Source organism: Palaemon carinicauda, chromosome 12 (genome assembly GCF_036898095.1).
Source record: "Palaemon carinicauda isolate YSFRI2023 chromosome 12, ASM3689809v2, whole genome shotgun sequence".
Classification (NCBI taxonomy): Eukaryota; Metazoa; Arthropoda; class Malacostraca; order Decapoda; family Palaemonidae; genus Palaemon; species Palaemon carinicauda.
The window spans coordinates 154852390-154873569 of record NC_090736.1 but is presented as its reverse complement, the minus strand read 5'-3'; the positions used below and the strand labels follow the sequence as shown (position 1 = coordinate 154873569).

The 21180-nt window shown below is 43.8% G+C and overlaps 1 protein-coding gene across 2 annotated transcripts in view; it reads right to left on the bottom strand.

Moving 5' to 3' along the window:
* Positions 1 to 21180, bottom strand: part of LOC137651349 (RING finger and SPRY domain-containing protein 1-like) — a 57241-nt gene that overhangs the window by 28317 nt on the left and 7744 nt on the right. For both annotated transcript variants that reach the window (XM_068384644.1, XM_068384645.1), the window contains exons 3-4: positions 6883 to 6977; positions 6346 to 6511 (exon numbers count right to left, since the gene is read on the bottom strand). In XM_068384644.1, the coding sequence (XP_068240745.1) occupies positions 6346 to 6511; positions 6883 to 6977 (261 nt within the window). The remainder of the gene's footprint in view (positions 1 to 6345; positions 6512 to 6882; positions 6978 to 21180) is intronic.

Sequence of the window (21180 nt, the reverse complement as noted above, 5' to 3'; positions counted from 1 at the left end):
TCTCTTGGTCATCGAGGTTGCAAAGAGGTCTATGGTGGGTTGACCCCAAGTCGCCCAAAGACTCTTGCACACGTCCTTGTGGAGGGTCCATTCCGTAGGAATTACCTGACCCCTCCGACTGAGGCAGTCTGCTAAGACGTTCAAGTCGCCCTGGATAAACCTCGTTAACAGGGAGATGCCTCGATCTCTTGACCAAATGAGCAGGTCCCTTGCGATCTCGTACAGCGTCAGGGAGTGGGTGCCTCCTTGCTTGGAAATGTATGCCAAGGCTGTGGTATTGTCGGAGTTGATCTCTACCACTTTGTTTCGAAGGAGACTCTCGAAGTTCATCAAGGCCAGGTGGACTGCCAAAAGCTCCTTGCCGTTGATGTGCATGCTCCTCTGACTTGAGGTCCACAGACCTGAGCATTCCCGACCGTCCAGGGTCGCACCCCAACCCAAATCCGACGCGTCTGAGAATAGTACGTGGTTTGGGTTCTGAACTGCTAGGGAAAGTCCCTCTCTCAGACTGATATTGTCGTTCCACCAATTCAGGCATGCCTTTACTAGTTCGGAGATCGGGATTGAGACCGTCTCTAACGTCTTGTCCTTTTTCCAGTGAAAGGCTAGATGGAACTGGAGAGGTCGAAGGTGTAGCCTTCCTAGTGAGACAAACTGCTCCAGGGATGATAGAGTTCCTACTAGACTCATTCAATTCCTGACTGAGCATCGTTCTCTCTTCAACATCAGTTGGACTTTGAGCAGGGCTTGCTCTATTCGGGGGGCAGACGGAAAAGCCCGAAAAACTGGACTGCGAATCTCCATCCCTAAATACAGTATAGTTTGGGATGGAATCAGCTGGGACTTTTCTAGGTTGACCAAAAGTCTCAATTCCTTGGTCAGATCCAATGTCCAATGAAGATCCTGCAGACAGCGATGATTGGACGAGGCTCTAAGAAGCCAGTCGTCCAAGTACAGGGAGGCTCGGATTCCCGATAAATGGAGGAATTTTGCTACATTCCTCATAAGCCTCGTAAACACGAGAGGAGCAAGACTTAGGCCAAAGCACAGGGCCCGAAACTGGTATACCACATTGTTGAAAACAAACCTCAGAAACGGTTGGGAATCTGGGTGTATGGGGATGTGGAAGTATGCGTCTCTTAGGTCGAGAGAGACCATCCAGTCTCCCTTTCTGACCGCTGCTAAGACTGATTTCGTGGTCTCCATGGTGAACTTTGTCTTCGTAACAAAGACGTTGAGTGCACTGACGTCTAGCACCGGTCTCCAACCTCCTGTCTTCTTCGGTACTAGGAAGAGACGGTTGTAAAACCCCGGTGATTGAAGGTCCGAGACTTTCACCACCGCTCCCTTCTCTAGCAATAGAGACACTTCTAGGTTCAGGGCTTGTCTCTTTGACTCCTCTCGGTACCTGGGAGAGAGGTCGATGGGGGAAGTCGCTAGAGGAGGTTTGCGTATAAATGGAATTTTGTACCCCTCTCTGAGCAACCTCACAGATTGTTGGTCTGCACCCCTCTTCTCCCAGGCCTGCCAGAAGTTCTTCAGTCTGGCTCCTACTGCTGTCTGAGGCTGCGGGCAGTCAGACTCTGCCACGTGAGGACTTGGCTCCTCTCTTCTTTCCTCTCTTTCCCTCGGCACGAGTACTTCCCCTGCAGGGAGCTCTGCCACGAAAGGGCGGAATAAATCTGGACGCCGGAGTGTCTATCCTAGGTCTAGCAGAAAAGGATGTCGAAGGAGTCCCTTTGCGAGCAGAGGACGCCACCAAGACATGGGTGTCCTTCTGCACGAGTGAAGAAGCTATGTCCTTAACCAATTGTTGCGGGAACAAAAACTTTGATAAGGGAGCAAAGAGTAGTTCAGATCTCTGACAGGGAGTAACTCCTGCCGACAGAAAAGAGCAAAGGGACTCTCACTTCTTTAAGACTCCCGACGTAAAAGAGGAGGAGAGCTCATTGGAACCATCGCGGATGGCTTTATCCATACAGGACATAATCAGTAAGGAGACATCTCTATCAGCCGATGAGATTTTCCTACTTAAGGCTCCCAAACACCAGTCAAGGAAGTTGAAAACTTCAAAGGCTCTGTAAATGCCTTTCAGCAGATGGTCAAGGTCCGAGGAGGACCAACTAATCTTCGAGCGTCTCATGGCTAGGCGGCGGGGAGAGTCTACAAGGCTTGAGAAGTCACCCTGGGCAGAGGCAGGGACTCCCAAGCCGAGAACTTCTCCCGTGGCATACCAGACGCTCGATCTAGACGAGAGTTTAGACGGAGGGAGGGCAAAGGCCATCTTCCCCAAACTCCTCTTGGTTTCCAACCAGTCGCCTAAAAGCCATAAAGCTCTCTTGGAAGAGCGAGAGAGCACAAGTTTTGTAAAGGCTGGCATGTTAGCAGGTACGCCTAGAGCAAACTCAGACGGTGGCGAACGAGGAGCAACAGCGACGAAGTGATCGGGAAACAACTCCTTAAAAATTAACATGACTTTCTTAAAATCCATTGATGGAGGAACTGTTCTGGGTTCGTCTACATCCGAAGGATGATCATCATGCTGAGGGTCAGCAACGTCCTCATCAGAAGGATCCTCATCTGACAACTGCTGAGTAACAAGCAAAGGGGTTGGCAATGCTTGACACACAGCGTCCACACGCACTGGTGCATTAGTAGCGGACCAGGACGCAACGTCATGTAACTGCTTAACAGTCTGTGAACTGTCAACAACAACAGGTGCGGGAGGACGCTCGGCGTCCACTCGAGACTGTTTTGACTGCCTAGTCTGAGCAGTCAAAACAACTCTAGACTGCGGTGGTTGACGCTCAGCGTCAAAACAAGTCAACTCTGCTGGTTGGCGAACGTCCTGAACGTCAACAGGAGCATTAGGAAGTGGCGTAACGTCCAAATGCGGCTGAAAATCAACACGTGACCGCATCGAGTGAGGCTCTACATATCGTGACTGACGTGACTTAGCTACGCCAACGTCAACAGGACGCACAAAGGTTCGTTTGGGCAGCTGAAGGCCAGGATCTCGATGAGATAAACGGCTAGGATCAACGTGAACCTTATCGGCAGAATAGTCTTCCATAAGGGAGGCGAGCTTAGACTGCATGTCCTGCAGTATAACCCATTTAGGGTCCACGGGAATGGGTGCGGTAAATGACGGGGTTAACGTCTGAGACGGCACAACCTTGCCTACACCAAGACTCTCTGAGCCTGTGTAACGTTGTTGCTTAGGCGGCGAGCAGTCATCCGATGACTGCAACGGGTCAGAACTGTCCCAATGACTACATCCAGGACGCTGGACCTGTCCTGAAGGGACCGACTTTTGCTTAAGGGGCCTAGAAACCTTGCTCCACGGTTTCTTATGCGAAAAGCCTTCGGATGACGAGGAGAAAATGGGCTCTCTCGTCTTATAGTAGGGGCGATCTTGGTGAGATACGCCTGATACCATAGAGGGAACGTCTGTTCGCTGATCAAGGCCTCTCGAACCCATAAGTCGTACGACATTACTTCTCCCCTGGGCTTGGGAGCTTGCAAGAGGTCTCGGACTAGGTGAACGACAGGCACGAACAGACGAACCCTCGGTCGCAACACTGTTCACAACACTTTGCGCACTAATCACTTTCCCACTATTTTCCGCTGTGGCACTCTGACACTTAAGCTCTTTAACGTCAGCCATGAGTTGATTACGATCAGTTGCTAACGCTTCAACTCTTTCACCCAAGGCATGAATAGCACGTAACATGTCTTGCATAGATGGTTCCTGAGTGCCAGAAGGGGGGTTAGGTACAACCACTACAGGGGAAGGATTAGGGTCAGGGGCATGTGGAGAGGAAAAATCTACTGACCTAGAGGAACTCCTCCTTACCCTATCTCTCTCTAGCCTACGAGCATACTTATCGTATTCGAGCCAATCGAATTCCGAAAGGCCCACTCATTCCTCACACCGATCTCCTAATTGACAGGTTTTACCCCGACAATTAGAACACTCAGTATGTGGATTGAGAGATGCCTTTGGAAGATGCCTATTACAGTCCCTAGCATTACACTTACGAAATCTAGGGGCTTGTGAAGCGTCAGCCATTTTGAATTAGTCAAAGAAAGTCCAAAAAACAATCCAAGTCATCAACAATTAAATCTGTCCAATAAAGAGTTCAAGAGTTTAAGTTGAGGAAAAACACCTGCACTGCGAAAGCTCAAACCAAAATGAAGTACTTCACCAAATATGTTGAGAAAACTCCAGGTTATACAGCGAGTATTGATACGTCTTGTCGTCAAGGTCGACAGAGAAGAATTGAAGGCTTGTTTACATGCATGTGTGGTATCTGGCCGATAGTTGGCACTGGTGGGCACACCCACAACCTTCATAGCGATCGCTCGCGAGTTTTTGTGTGTGTTTTCTGTCGAGCCGCTGAGCAGCAGCTATTATATATTCACCGGCTAAGTTAAATATTTAAAAATGGAAACTAGTTAATATAACTAATAAAGAGAAATCTTTAAAAAACATGAGTTTTTGTAATGCAAAGGTACAGTATTTTCTTAACCTATCAATTATATATTTACCCATATTATAAATAAAAAAGTCCCTTAACAAACAAATGTTTTATCTAGAAGACTGACGGAAAGTTCAGTGATAATGACATATCAAGAAAATTATAACAACCCTTTGGTGACTGATACATGTCCCTAATGTTTCAGTCAAGACCCCTAGATAACCAAAGGATGTCAGGCTGACATCAAAAAAAAGTTTTTTCCAAATGCAGTATTCATTAAAAGTTAAAAATTGTAACTCAACATAAATTAAAGCCTATGATAGTTTTAGAATCTTAGCTGAGCCAAACAACACAAGTGGTCCCAAATAATGATAGGAAAAAAAACTTATTTTTTAGCGATCGCCGTTTTCTCACTTAATATTTTACTTTTAAGATGAATTTCTTTTGTAATTTATGTAAAATTTTATAGGGTAATTGTAAAAAATATACCCTTTTGATACAGAAATTCTTTTAGGAAGACAATGCCAAAACAAATGTTTTTTGGCATATATTTCTCTACATAGGTAGTGTTTTTTTCTCAGCGCAATTCTGATTATTCTAACATAAAATATAACCTTTTATAAAACAAATCAAAATGAATGCTACAGTATAGTTAAAATATTAAGGTCATTACAGCAATTTGAAAATCTTATCCTTTTTTTTTTCTTTTTTTCAGCTGCCAACACCCAGGTCATGGTCAAAGGGTATCAGCAATGTCCATGGAAGGCCACAACTTCAGGTTCAAGTCGCCATTGTTGTACACAAGCTGAACAACTACAGGCAAATGTTCAGCAAGAGGCAAAGGATTATACTCTTCACTAAAGGAAGGTGATGCTCCCCACTTTTCCTCAGGATTGCTCAAAGTGCAAGCAGAGGTCTCAAGCTGCCCCCCCCCCCCCCCCCCCCCCTCATAAGTATTTCCAAAGGAGCAAGACCGACAAGTATCCACAGGCTACAGTGAGCTGGGTTCTACCATGAGAGAAAAGCCCCATAAAGCTTCTTCAGCATCAACTTAAGAAACTGTAAAGTTGATTGCAAAGAACCCTTCTTAGCACTTTTCCCATTTTTAGCACTCTTCCCACTGAAGAGGAAGCCACAAGCAGCACTCATCACAGGGAGACGACTGCAAAGCAAATGCAAAAGCTGGGGATCAATGGCAGGTTTGGACATAAAACTGCTTACATCACTTTCCAACCTTACCAGTGAACAATCACAATTCACAATTTTCTAGTGGTAAACGCACACAGTAAAGAGAAGGATCAATGGCCAGAATTTGAGGAGGGATCAAGAGTACATGTGTACTGCTTGCGACTGAAGCCAAAAGTGGCTAGTCTAGCTGGTGGTGGGCAGAGTTTTCCCGCAACATCCATTGGTAGTTAATGCTTCAATGGCTGGTCCACAGCTTAAGCAGAAGTCAAGAATTCTATCTAGAGGACTAACTGTTCATAATCATGTAGGAAAAACGTACATAAGAAGAAACTGTAAGATAAGATAAATAAATATCCTGAGCTTTAAGATATCAAATTGTTCTTGAAAAAAAAATGAAGTATCAGATTTGCCTTAAAGTTACCTTTGCTGTAGATAAATATTCAGGACAAAAAAAAATAAACTTTGGAGTACCTGTACAGTTATTCTTTACTGGTATAGTAAGCAATAATCTTTATGTATAATATGACCAACTTTGCAAAACCAACTATTTAAAAAAAAATATTAAGATCTATATTACTAGTAGCAATAGCCTCATCTACAACCAGTTAAAAAAAAAATGAAGGTAAATACTGTTCATCACATGACACTACAATACCAAACTACAAAACACACAAACCTTGCTTGGTAATGGACAGTCATCCAACAAAAGGGTAATAACAGCAGGTCCAAGTGGATCTTGTAGAGGAATAACCTGCACCATGGATCGCACAACCACCAACCATCCTGCTTCTTGGTCAGCAATAGTGTGCAGCTTAAGCATCGATGGTGGGGGCTCCTGATCACTATTTTGAAAGGAGGCGGTAAGTTATTAGCTTCATTTTCAATGCCACAACACACACGAAGATTCTTTTGTACAAAATAAAATCAATACAAAAACTAACTTTACATGCATGATTTCACCACCAAAAATAACAATCCTATCAGCCACAATTCATGTCAAATATAATAACACATTGCAAAGACAGAACAATAATCAAAATCCCAAATCAAAAGTTTAACAGTATCAAAATCACTAGGAAGTTTACTAGTAAAGTGAAATTATTTTCTCCATACTATGAAATCTAAACACTTTAAATAGTGTTGTTGTGTAATGAAATTAAAACAAGGTCTATTTTGTGTGATAACAGACTAAAATGGAAGGTTTAAAACTTACTTGTCCACTAAAGTTCTTATGACGGCAAGAGTATCCAGGACATATTTGTCTGTTACAGCTGACAAAACTGTGCTATTTATGCTGTCTTCTGTATCCTGTAAAGTTGAATATTAGTCCAAATGTTTCAATATTTTTAAATGACAAACATAGCATTGCATGCATCAGCCATCATAGGAGTTACTACACCTGTAGTAGAATCATATTAACCTAATTTGAAATTCCCATTCACACAAACCTTTAATTTTACTTACTGGATAATAAAAAAAAACAAGTGTTTACTTTGTATCCTATGCACATTATCCAAACAATAAACAAGTCTTCATGAATAAGTTACCTGGCAGATATTTTCTTAGTTAAACCAGGCTTCTAATTTCTATGGAATCAGCCGACTGACCAATCTTGAATGTGTCTGTGTTCCTGTTAGAGTGGCTTTTCCTGAAAGTCAGGACCTAAGGTATCGTTTTCATGGTTATGACCTTGAAGAATCCCTTGAAATACTCTATGATGGTCTTCTCTTGAATGATGCTTATCCAGTACTGTAAAGGTAATTGAATCCCATGTAAAATGACCTCAGGGGAGCTATCTTCGGGTTTGGTGAAGACCATTAGAACAGGTACTAGTTACGTACGAATGGGAAATATTGTCGGATTCCTCGTGTAACATATTTCAAATGGATGAGGAGTCTCTAGACATTCAAAACACAGAAACTTTATGAGAACTACTGTATTACCAAACACCCTTTAGCTCAGGATTTGAGTCAAAAACATCAAGATGCATTCCACAAGATGTTTGGCCATCTTTCTGTTATACGTACAGAACCGAAGACGAGGATGTAGAAAAGTGTTCTAGCAATCCAATCAGAATTCAACTGCATGATGAGACCGATTTATCAGCTTGCTCAGCAGTTCTAAGTTCCAATAACAGAGGCTGTAGAGAATCAGTGTAAAGAGCTACAAGACTCAAGAATTACTGAGACCGGTTAGCGTTACCGCCTTGACCTCACTCAGTGTGGATAAATCAATGTTGCCATTGTAGCTGCAAAGAATTTCCGTAAGCAATTTGTTATGTTTTCAAGCGACACATTATTGCCTTCGTTTGTCTTGCCTTTCTGCTCAATAATGATAATCTTTTACATTGAGCCAAATGTTTAAGTGTTAAAACTTTCTGTTATCAAAACTCTTGATTGCAGAGGAAGGTTTTGAGTTCTTTGCAAGTTCTGTTGTTTTAGGTGGTCTTTTCAAGATTGTCTTCAGTCCTGGATTCTAATTTGTAAATAAATTTTGGGAGATTGCATTCATTGCTTCTCCAAGTGAAACTGCTTTGTTGTTTTATAATTTTGTAGACTTTGCCGTGAGATTTTCCCGATGTAAAATGGCCATGCCACAAACATTGGAAACACCTGGTCAGGTATTTTACCTGTTAATGTTCAAACTAGCAGCAAATGTTTTGATGTTCAACAGGCTGACAGAAGTCTCTTTATAGTTTATATATGAAAGATCTATTTTAATGTTGTAACTGTTCTTTAAATATTCTAATTGCTCATTACTTCTCTTTTAATTTATTTCCTTTCCTCACTGGATTATTTTTCCCTCTTGAAGCCTTTGGGATTATATCATCCTGCTTTTCCAACTAGGGTTGTAGCTTAGCTAGTAATAGTAATAGTATTCATGTCAGGAACAAGATGGAGTAAAAAGTACTATAGCAAATGACTATGACTTTTCTTGATAGTGGACCCAAATATAGAAATGTCACAGATTGTTGGGAAGATTGATAAGATTGTAGGTTCTTTCATGATTTCCTTATCTTTTGGAGTGGCTCTCAATATTACAGTACCTGTGTTTCCTTTAACGGATATCTTTTCATGCAATGTGAAATTTTGTCTTGTTCTTGGGAAGAACTGTTTGAAAGATGACTTTAATTACTAGTTTTTCTTATAGAAAGAAGTTGAAGGAAATATATGTGAAGTAGATTTGAGAAGACCTACTAGCAGTCCTTAGTTGCTGGTTATGAATTTATGTTTATCTCCCCCTTTCAAGTTTTGTCAGATGTCTGGTAGCTGTCTACCATTTTTCAAATGTGGTTACACAGGTAGCCATTTGAAAAAATCAAGAGTTGTACTATCAGTAAAGCTTTTGAGCATAATGTTATCACTAATTTACCCAGAGTACTTGTACAAATTTTGATTGACAATGGCCCAGAGTTTATCTTGCAGGAATTTGGTATGGTACTGTAACATTAAAATATTATTCATATCTGTACTGCCCCATATAAACCATTTAATAATGGAACCAATGAGTGCATAAACAGATTTGAGGGAGGCCTGTTGCGTATTCTGACAAATGAACCACAAAAATGCGACGACCACTTGCCTATGTTGTCTTCCCACTTTGTTAAAATCGGAAACCTTTAGGCCAAGGATCATTTCTGGTATCAACCAATATTATTAAACACACTAGATCCTAGAAAAGTAAATTTGACTTAATTTAAATGTTAACAAGATGTTACTTAGATTTGAATGACTTTACTAGGTTATTAAGTTTAACAGAGGTAATATGACACCATTCATCTAGAAGATGGAAGAGTAGTTAATCACCTTGTACAACAGAAAGCCTGGTGTCAACTGAGCAGTTACCTAAAAAAGGATTGCAAAAACTCTGGAGTTACCTATTCCTATTGAGTCTGATGGTGAAAAATTGTCTCTCCTAATGATAAAGGATCTTCAAAGGAGATTCATATATGTGATGATTTAATAATACAGTTGGAAAATACCCTGCAGAAATGTATCAAGCTTGAGAAAAGTAATTACCTTTAAAATCCATATTAAAGTCATCCATACCTTTGAATGGAAACAAGCAGTAAAGTTGTGGGAGGAAGTTTTTGAACCTCTACAGATGACCGTGCTTCTACCTTATGTAAATTGTTTGGTTTTTCCTCCCCATAAAACCTGTTATCCAATTCGATACCTTACAGAAGCCTGGATTCTGATCATTATCTTATCATTTAAGATGAAGTAAAATGTCCATATGACCTCACTCAGAATACCCATGGTTGAAGTCAAATACTAAATCCGAGAAATAACTACCCTCTCTCATAGGGTATCCAGTATTATCTTTCACTTTTAGCTAACCGGCCATATCAGCTGATTGAGGATTGGGATGTATCATCCGTGGAATCTGAAGAAATCTTATCCATAGATGAAGATTTACATAAAGTCTTGCTCCAGTATCCAGAATTATTACTGGAAATCTTTTTCAAAACTCTAATGGATATCTTAAGGCCAAGATGCAAGTTAAGGCCGAGATTTTGGAAGAGTCCTTTAAGAATCATGAAAATACCATTCAAGGTTAATGAATACTTGCCATATTTTCAGTCCATGTTACTCAAAAGTGGTTTGGGACTTCCTAGTTCAGGATCCTCAATACTGGTTACTGCTGATGTACCTTGCAAGTATCTAGTTTTGAGGGAATTCAAGATCGGGTAGCCTAGCTTGCCTTTAATTCCAGGCTAGATTTTTTTTCAGGCTTCAGTCCGCAAAAGAAATCTAAGGAGCTGAGTATTTCTGTATTCCACCTTGATCATAAGCCCCATATTTTAAAGGATACTTTAAAGCACGGGAAATCTAGTTACCACACAATCCAAGTAAATTTATCTCCTTTGTTTAAGGGGGAAAAATATTGAGAGAAATAATTGGATTTAGTTGAGAAGTATCCAGGTTAAGAATAGTACAGGGGTATCTTATTGAAGGAGACTGATTGTTAGTGCTCATCACACCAGGTCTAAAGGACTCGTTAGTCCTTATCCTCAAGTACAACTCAGTGTTGAAACGTAAATCATAAAAGGGAAAGGTAAGATATACAGGAAAAGGTTACTGCTATATTTTTAAAAGTAATGGCTGTGGGAATAATGTATATATGAATAAGTACCGCATTATAGAGTGCAAATGGCTTTCTTTGAGTTCACCAGTTTTCAGTACTTTATTTTGAAATAGATGTCTCTTAAAACTAACTTTAAAATCATAAATTTTAGAGTAATTTATATTCTTCCTCACTATACAAACCTGATCGTTAATAGGAGTATGACATCGGTGAAGTTGAAATGGTGGTTAGACAAGGTAAACATAGTTGATCGCCATGTGGCAGGGGAATCCCCGCCCACCTTGCAGGTCTAGTAACCATCGCTTTGACTTTTATGCTTGTAGAGTGGTTGAATCAGGCCATGAAACTTAAAGGTCTCAAGTTTGTACAGTTGGGAAATAAAAATTATTTAAAAATTACTTTAACGGGAGACTTATCTTTAGGAGGGAAGAAGTACCTATGACCAGAGCTGGTTTGCTTATCTAACTCCGGAAATATCAATGAAATTTGTAACAATGATTGGAAGTGTGGGTTGACATAACACATTTATTATCTTTATTTACAGTAAGGAAAATTCTTTTAAGTATTCCAATTTATTTAAATCAGGCATTTAATTCTCATATTTTTTGTATTTCAGGTTTTTGCAGTGCCCTACACCTAGTAGGGTTTAAGGAAAGTTTTGAGCCTTAGAGATGAATTGCAAGCACAGTCGATGACAGAATAACAGACTATATTGGTAGGGGACCTCCTAGCCATATAATTATCATGCCACTAGACAGCCCGATGCAACCAACATCGGAGAAGCCGCCTGTCTCATATGTCTTGAGCCGCGGTGAAAACGATGTGGGCCAAGTGTGTGTGCGTGGCCGTTGCAAAGCCACGACCACCCAAAACAATATACCGAGCTACTGGCATTCTGTCGTTTCCTCCACCCTTCTTCATCTCTTTCTCACCATCATCATCACCACCAGCAAGTCCTGCAAGTCCTGAGGCGACAGCACCGTGGGTGAAGGGGGCAGGCCTGGATAGCTGGAAGCCCTTAGCCCACGACTGCACTCAGGCGGCGAGTCCAAGATTCAGTCGCTCTCTGGTGACGGTGCCGTGACACCAGAGTTAGGCAGCTGGACCCGTGACTGGGCTGGCCTATTGAGGACACCGCAGCCCACCCCACATGGGGAGGCCCCTAGAAAAGGTGGGGTAAACATCGGACATGGCAAACCCGTCTGTTCAGCTCACCGCGGCTGGCGGACATCCCACTAATGCGGTCGGAACAACAAGAAAAAAATATTAACCTTAGGTGCGTGGAACATCCGCACCCTCCAAAACGTGACGAACACCAACCGCCCGGAATGACGTACAGCCCTCGTCTGCAAGGAGTTAGCCCGCTTCAATGTTGATGTAGCGGCTCTTAGCGAGACCAGACTACCCGAAGAGGGCAACATCAGGGAAGCTGGAACAGGCTACACCATCTTCTGGAAAGGAAAGGCCCTAGAGGAGCCTCGCATCCACGGTGTCAGCTTCGCCATCCGTTCCCAGCTAGTGCAGCAGCACAACCTCGCTCCCAAGGCCATCAGTGAGCGCCTGATGACTGTCCGCATCCCCATCACGCAGGACAGACACCTCACCCTGATCTCTGTCTACGCCCCGACTATGACCTCAACCGATGATAACAAAGCTGCCTTCTACACCCAGCTCGACCGCACCATCCAGGCAGTGCCCGCCAATGACAAGCTCGTTGTGCTTGGCAACTTTAATGCCCGAGTAGACAAAGACCATCGCCTGTGGGAGGGAATCATCGGCCGTCATGGCATTGGAAATTGCAACGCCAATGGCAAACTCCTACTGGGTCTGTGTGCAGAACACCAACTTGTGGTAACCAACACCATCTTCCAGTTACCAAAGCGATAAAAGACCACATGTGGACACCCACGGTCTAAACACTGGCACACCCTGGACTACGTCCTGACCAGAGCCAGAGACCGAGGAGACGTCCGCATCACCCGATCCATGCCCGGAGCGGACGACTGCTGGACGGCCCACAGACTCCTCATCTCCCGACTCTCCGTGACGACCGTATGACCACCCAGAAGGGCACCTGACAGCGTACCACACCAACGCTTTGATTGCAGTAAGCTCCGCAACCCACAGGTGGCACAGAACTACAAGGAGGCCTGCGAACAATACCTCGCAGACCCCGTGGGTCAGCCCACTGTTGAGCACCACTGGACCACCCTCAGAAACGCCATGGCCCGTGCCGCAGAGGAAACACTAGGCTACACCACCAAGAAACGGCAGGATTGGTTTGATGAGAATGATGCTACCATCTCTCTTCTCATTGAAACCAAACGACAAGCACGCCTGACTTTGGAAAACCAACCAACAGCAGCTAACAAATGTGCTCACAAGGTGGCTGAAGCTGGTTGCCAAAGAGGGATCCGTGAAGCCCAGAACACCTGGTGGCAAAGAAAAGCTGCAGAAATACAGAGTTACGCTGACCAACGTGACCTGCGCAGCTTCTATGCAGCAACAAAGGAAATATTCAGTCCCACACGGTCATCAGTGGACAGCCTGAAGGACGCGGATGGGGTCACGATCATCACCGACAGCGAGGGCATCCTGGCCAGGTGGAGGTCTCACTTTGAGAACCTCCTCAATGACCAAGCAGACACCCCAGACGATCTCCTGCGAATGACCCCGCAGCATCCCGTCCGTCACTGGATGGCACTACCACCCTCCATCCATGACTTCAACAAGGCCCTGCAGCGCATGAAGCCCGGCAAAGCCCCAGGGCCAGACAACATCCCGTTGGAGCTCCTCACTCACGGTGGCCCCGGCTTGAGGAACCATTTGATGCTCCTTATACTGAAAATATGGGAGACCAAGACCCCCCCCAGTGACTTCCGCGATGCAAACATCATTACCATCTTCAAGAAGGGAGACAGGGAGAACTGTAACAACTACCGGGGAATATCACTACTAAGCATCGCAAGTAAGATTTTCGCTCGGATTCTCCTTGACCGCCTCCTTATTCTCGCAGAAGACGTCCTGCCAGAGTCCCAGTGCGGCTTTCGACCTTCCCGCGGGACCATAGACATGATCTTCTGTGCGCGACAACTACAAGAGAAGAGCCTCGAACAACAACAGCCCATAATGTTCATCTTCTGGGATTTGAAAAAGGCCTTCGACAAAGTACCTCGACCTGCCATGTGGGCTGTCCTCAAAAGATATGGCTGCTCACCCGATTTTGTCAAGCTGGTGCGTGCCCTCCATGACGGAATGGTTGGGAGAGTGCCACCAGAACTCTCTTTCAGACCCATCCCCCATCAACGGCGGCCTGAAGCAGGGCTGTGTTCTGGCCCCAACATGTTTCTCGCTATACACCGCAGCAATGCTCAACGAGATTCCCCCACACACACCCTCAGTCGACCTACGTTTCCGCATGGATGGAGGCGCTTTCAACCTCGCTAGACTCCGCGCCAGAGCCAAGACCACCTTGTGTGCAGTGCGAGAACTGCAGTATGCTGACAACAATGCCACCCCAGGTCAGACGGCAGAGGACCTGCAGTCATTAGCTGATGCATACAACTCTGACTACGAACGTTTTGGGATGCAAGTCAACACAGACAAAACCAAGACCCTCGTCCAACATCCACCAGGACTGATGCTCCCCAACTTCAATACCACAGTGAATGACCAACCGTTAGAACAGGTGGACCAGTTCTCCTACCTAGGGAGCATCCTAACATCAGCTCCCACAAGCAAAAAGGACGTGGAGAACAGGATCAGGGCAGCCCACTCCGCCTTTGGCCGACTCAACTGCCGCGTATTTAACAACCACGCACTGACAATGACCACCAAAATAATGGTGTTCAAGGCAGTAGTCCTCTCCACGCTCCTGTATGCATGTGAAACATGGACGCTATATAAAAACGATCTTAAAAACCTAGAACGCTTCCAACAAATGAAACTGAGGCAGATCTTAAAAATCCCGTGGGAGAGCCACACCACCAACATTGAAGTCTTAGAACGTGCCTCGCTGACCAGCGTGGAGGCCACCATCATCCACCACCGCCTCCGCTGGATAGGACACGTGCATAGGATGGATCCATCTAGGCTCCCAAAGAAAATATTCTACGGAGAACTGACCCAGGGTACCAGACCACGAGGAGCCCCGAAAATGCGCTATAAAGATCAACTAAAGCGCACCCTGGCTCTAACTGACATCGATCCTTCCTCATGGGAAGAAACAGCCAGGGACAGGAAAACCTGGAGGAGTACAGTACACCATGGCACCGTGGACTTCGAGGAGAGGAGGAGACAAAATGAGGAGGCTAGGAGGAGAAGAAGGAGAGAGCGATTAGAACAGCCCCGCCCACCACCTACCCTCCCTTGTGAACACTGTCCGCGACTCTTCCACCACAGACTAGGACTTAACAGCCACATCAGACATAAGCACCCACCCCACAGATAGGAGGCTGATGGCTAACGACAGAACCCAATACTCGGACACGAGCGGGCGCCGACGACGAGACAGTGATGTAATTGGGAGGCATGCGTGTTCTGTTGACCTCTCCTCGGAGGTGTTGACTTTTCTTTGTGATCTCTCCCTCTTGCTACATTGTTGCCCTTGAATTTGAAATGCGTGGCGGAGTTTTTATTAGTGTGCTACAAAACTTAAGGTAGAATCAGATGAGAAGGTTGACGGTTAAGACTAAATATAATACATCAGGAAAGAAATTTAGTATACGTGCATTATGGGAATGGATTTGTGGAGAATTTGTAGTCCACGCCATGATTCCTTATTAGAAAACAAAGATAAACCACGCTATTCCATTTCTTAGGAGATATAGATAAACTTGTACTTATGCAAAAAGTAAATACAGCATATTCTTTTCTGCATATTGTAATAATGCATGCTTGGGGTTTGCTTTAACCCTTCTAGATTGAAAACTTATGGAATGGAAATAATTAGAGGATGTATTGTGTAAAGATTTCAAGATCATGAGCATAAAGTTTGACTTTTTACTGTGGAGGATTCCTAGGATATTATAGCAGTGGACACTTTCGTGAAATAATACAAGTTTATAAGTTACTCTATCAGGAAGTAGTTAAAAGAGGCGAGACTGGAAGAACACTTTTATATCATTGTATTACAAAATGTATTGGTCTCCTCCATTACAGTCAATCATTGTATTTGTAGATGTATATTCCTCTGTGATTTTCAACCTTGATATTTTTTCATTTTTGTTGGCGACTTACAGATGATTAAAGGAATACCGTACTAGTTTTTATTATTTTTCTTTATCTAATAAATATTTTTTTTATAATTTGCTTGCGTTATCTTTGCGTAATCTCACCATTTTCCTCAGCATACACAGTATTTTGTAATTCAATGTAACTAAAAAGAAAAAAAAAATTGCCTAAGGTTCATTTGCTTGTTTGATTGCCTAGCATCAAAATAAGGGGTGGTGCCCAGTTATCTTATCGTCTCGGGGCCATTTTTTTAGTTGTGGGTTAGACGGGATCGCAGTCATTAACCCGATAGTAAATCTGAGTGCTATACCCGGCTGCAGCCCACTATCCATAACATAGTCAATGAAGAATCTATACCCTAGAAGATATGCTATTCAGTGTATAAGTATTATAAGAAAAATGAATGTGTATACAACAGATCCTTTGTCTGCCTTGCTCGAAGGATGGAGGAAATACTTTTCATAATTGTAAAGAAAAGTTGCTCTGGTGCATAGCTTACCTGCATCTATCATCTGGTTCAATAACACAACAGTACAACTGCTATACCCTAAGAGAGGGGAAGAAGAAAAGAACCATTGCCATTCATTCCCTCTCACTCAAGACTCCCGTCGCAACCGTTATCTAAGACAAGATGCTACATGGGTTCAGTTCACTATACCACCAGCTGAGTGGCTACCGATAATCCCAAGAAAAGGTATGCAGGGACCTGTGGGTATTTTCCCAAAGTACATACATACATATACCAAGGCACTTCCCCCAATTTTGGGGAGTAGCCGACATCAACAAATGAAACAAAACAAAAAAAAGGGGACCTCTATTCTCTACGCTCCTCCCAGCCTAACAAGGGACTCAACCAAGTTCAGCTGGTACTGCTAGGGTGCCACAGCCCACCCTCCCACATTTTCCACCACAGATGAAGCTTCATAATGCTGACTCCCCTATTGCTGCTACCTCCGCGGTCATCTAAGGCATCGGAGGGAGCAGCAGGGCCTACCGGAACTGCGTCACAATCGCTCGCCATTCATTCCTATTTCTAGCACGCTCTCTTGCCTCTCTCACATCTATCCTCCTATCACCCAGAGCTTCCTTCACTCCATCCATCTACCCAAACCTTGGCCTTCCTCTTGTACTTCTCCCATCAACTCTTGCATTCATCACCTTCTTTAGCAGACAGCCATTTTCCATTCTCTCAACATGGCCAAACCACCTCAACACATTCATATCCACTCTAGCTGCTAACTCATTTCTTACACCCGTTCTTTACTCTCACCACTTCGTTCCTAACCCTATCTACTCGAGATACACCAGCCATACTCCTTAGACACTTCATCTCAAACACATTCAATTTCTGTCTCTCCATCACTTTCATTCCCCAAAACTCCGATCCATACATCACAGTTGGTACAATCACTTTCTCATATAGAACTCTCTTTACATTCATGCCCAACCCTCTATTTTTTACTACTCCCTTAACTGCCCCCAACACTTTGCAACCTTCATTCACTCTCTGACGTACATCTGCTTCCACTCCACCATTTGCTGCAACAACAGACCCCAAGTACTTGAAATGATCCCCCTCCTCAAGTAACTCTCCATTCAACATGACATTCAACCTTGCACCACCTTCCCTTCTCGTACATCTCATAACCTTACTCTTACCCACATTAACTCTCAACTTCCTTCTCTCACACACACTTCCAAATTCTGTCACTAATCGGCCAAGCTTCTCTTCTGTGTCTGCAACCAGTACAGTATCATCCGCAAACAACAACTGATTTACCTCCCATTCCTGGTCATTCTCGTCTACCAGTTTTAATCCTCGTCCAAGCACTCGAGCATTCACCTCTCTCACCACTCCATTAACATACAAGTTAAACAACCACGGCGACATCACACATCCCTGTCTAGCCCCACTCTCACCGGAAACCAATCACTCACTTCATTTCCTATCCTAACACATGCTTTACTTCCTTTGTAGAAACTTTTCACTGCTTGCAACAACCTTCCACCAACTCCATATAACCTCATCACATTCCACATTGTTTTCCTATCAACTCTATCATACGCTTTCTCCAGATCCATAAACGCAACATACACCTCCTTACCTTTTGCTAAATATTTCTCGCATATCTGCCTTACTGTAAAAATCTGATTCATACAACCCCTACCTCTTCTAAAACCACCCTGTACTTCTAATATTGCATTCTCTGTTTTATCTTTGATCCTATTAATCATTACTCTACCATACACTTTTCCAACTACGCCTAACAAACTAATACCTCTTGAATTACAACACTCATGCACATCTCCCTTACCCTTATTTAGTGGTACAATATATGCACAAACCCAATCTACTGGTACCATTGACAACACAAAACACATATTAAACAATCTCACCAACCATTCAAGTACAGTCACACCCCCTTCCTTCAACATCTCAGCTCTCACACCATCCATACCAGACACTTTTCCTACTCTCGTTTCATCTAGTGCTCTCCTCACTTCATCTATTGTAATCTCAAAGTTTGAGACTTATAAACTCGGTTGAGTCCCTTGTTAGGCTGGGAGGAACGTAGAGAGTAGAGGTCCCCTTTTTTGCTTTTGTTTCATTTGTTAATGTCGGCTACCCCCTAAAATTGGGAGGAGTGCCTTGGTATATGTATGTATGTAAGTGGGCAACAAAGCTTGTCTGGCAGTTCTATATTCTGGCCTCCATGACCTGCATCATAGATGAATTCTTTCTGAAGGCTAAGGTAGAGCTGATATTCCCGACCTTGTAAGCCCTCGTTCTTGACGGCCCATCTCCGTGAGCATCACCTGAAGCGTAGAAGCATCTGATGGTTTCCCGAAGCCAAAAGGATATAGTATTCATGGAGCTCAGTTTCTTAACCTTCCCAGAGCTGGAAAGTATCTGGTGCTCAGGTCTGAAGCATTGAAAGTCCTTTCACATAGAGTAGCAATGCCTCAAAGGGCAAAGCAACAGATCGTCTCGATTGCTAATTACTTCTAAAAAAAGAGGAAATGGAGATCTCGAACCAGGGACCCTGGATCGCTGGATTCTGTGTTTCGCAACTCACTGTGGAACAAACGCAAAGGAGACCTCCTTCCAACCCTAAGCATGACCAAAGGCATACGAAATGCTGTGTACCTCACTGACTCTCTCTGATGAGGCCAGGCCAAGCAGAAACAGTCTTCAGTTTCAAATTGTGATCCGACACCTACTTCAGAGGTTCACAAGGGGTTCTCTTGAGATATCTAAGGACTTTTGTAATGTCCTATTCAGAAGGTCGAAGCTCCTTTAAAGCGTAAAACTGTTTGAAGCTCCTCATGAACAAGAAAAATTTCCATGATGTGGAAATATCCAACCCTTCAGTCTGAGAACCTTGTTCAGGGCCGAGTGAGAGCCCTCTACCACGGTGACTAAGAGGTGCTTCCCCAAACGAAGAAAGACAAAAAATCATCAATTATTTCCTGATCTCTCCATCTTGCTACGTTGTTGCCCTGAATTTGAAGTGCGTGGCTTAGCTTTTATAAGTGTGCTACAAAACTGCAGGTAGAATCAGAGGCTCTGACCAGATCTGCAAAGTTATCCCAACATCTCCCTTGCAGTTTCTTACGAAAAGCCTTTTGATCGGAGGAGATGCTGGATAACTGCCACTCGAGAAGCAAGTTGGACGCCGAAGAGTTATGGAATCTCTACAGGTGGGGCTCACAGAGGAGGATGGGCCACGGGTAATTCTCTCAGTACTTTGACAAGGAGCATCAGCAGATCGGTGTAACCAATTGGCTTGTGGCTACAAGCCCATTTGAGAACCTCCAGAGACATCCTGCCATTCGGGGTCTCCAACACTTTGTTAATGATCCGACGTCTCAGGCAGAAAAGCAAAAACACCCAGGGTGCTCTCTGGATGTTGGAACACGTCCTCCATCACTGCTGCCTGGTCTGGAATTGGAGAATAAAACCCTGGAAGCTTCTTGTTCCAGTGTGTAGCCAAGAAGCTTTTCACTACAACTGGTAGAAGAGACCACTCCGTCCTTACTACTTGTCCTTGATGGCTGCTCGTGTCAGCTAAAACATTCTTATTCGCGGAATGTATCTTGCTGACAGCTCCATTGCATTGTCAAATGCCCAAGTGTATGTCTGTCTCGCCTACTCGCACAGATACTATAAAAGAATTCCTCCCTACTTGCTGATGTAGGCCCCTATAGCAGTGTTATCTCTTCTCAATGCTACCAAGTGATCAACCAAACTGCTGGAAATCTTTCAGAGCTAGAAGCTGTTTTCATTCCCTACTGATGGATGCGCAGAAACTTTTCTTCTTTGAACCACCATCCCCAGTAGGAGTTACTTCTCGTGTGTGCCTCCCACTCTCCCTTAAATGCATCTGAAAAAAGCAGCAAATCCAGGGATAATGACTCAAGGGAGACTCCCCTGGTGAGGTCTCCATCGTTCAACCAACACTATAGATACTCCCTTCACTGCCGCATTCACTGGAACTAAAAGGTAGGGAGGATCAATGATGGGTGACTAGTGATGCTTCAAACACTAAAGTAGCGATCTCTGGTGAAGGCACCCATGCGGAAAAGTTTCTCCAACAATGAAAGATTTTCTAGAATACGTTGACACTGACGACGTCACGCAACCTCCCTGAGTCGTTCGATACTTCCCTAGTGAGACTTTTGTCACCTAGCCACCAAGAAAGATCCTCCCATACCTCTCGCTCCACTGAAACAAGATGGTATGTGAGATTACTGGCTGCCGACCACCAACGCTTCAGACACCATTAAAGCGATCGCTGGAAAGATGTTCAAAAACGTATTGCTATAGCAGAGTTGGGAGATTCCTTTGGAACAAGAACACATGCACTATCTCTCTAAGCCTACTGATGCAAATTTCTGAGGGGAATACTCTAACTACAGTACCTCTGTATCATCATGACCACGTACTTCATCCGTTGCTTGAGCAAGACTAACTTTCCCAATTTCCCATGATGCCCAAATTGTGACAATAGGAGAGCACTGCAGTCAATCTTAAACCTGAAACAACTGCTTCTTGGAAAAGGCGAGGCAATATCGGTCAGTCGCATGAAGACATCTTGGATGATTTCTTCTTCTCCTTTTTCTTACAAATAGCAGAGCCTGAAGAATCTGATGAAGCTGAGGCAGAGGAGAAGGAAAAAGAACTAGAAGA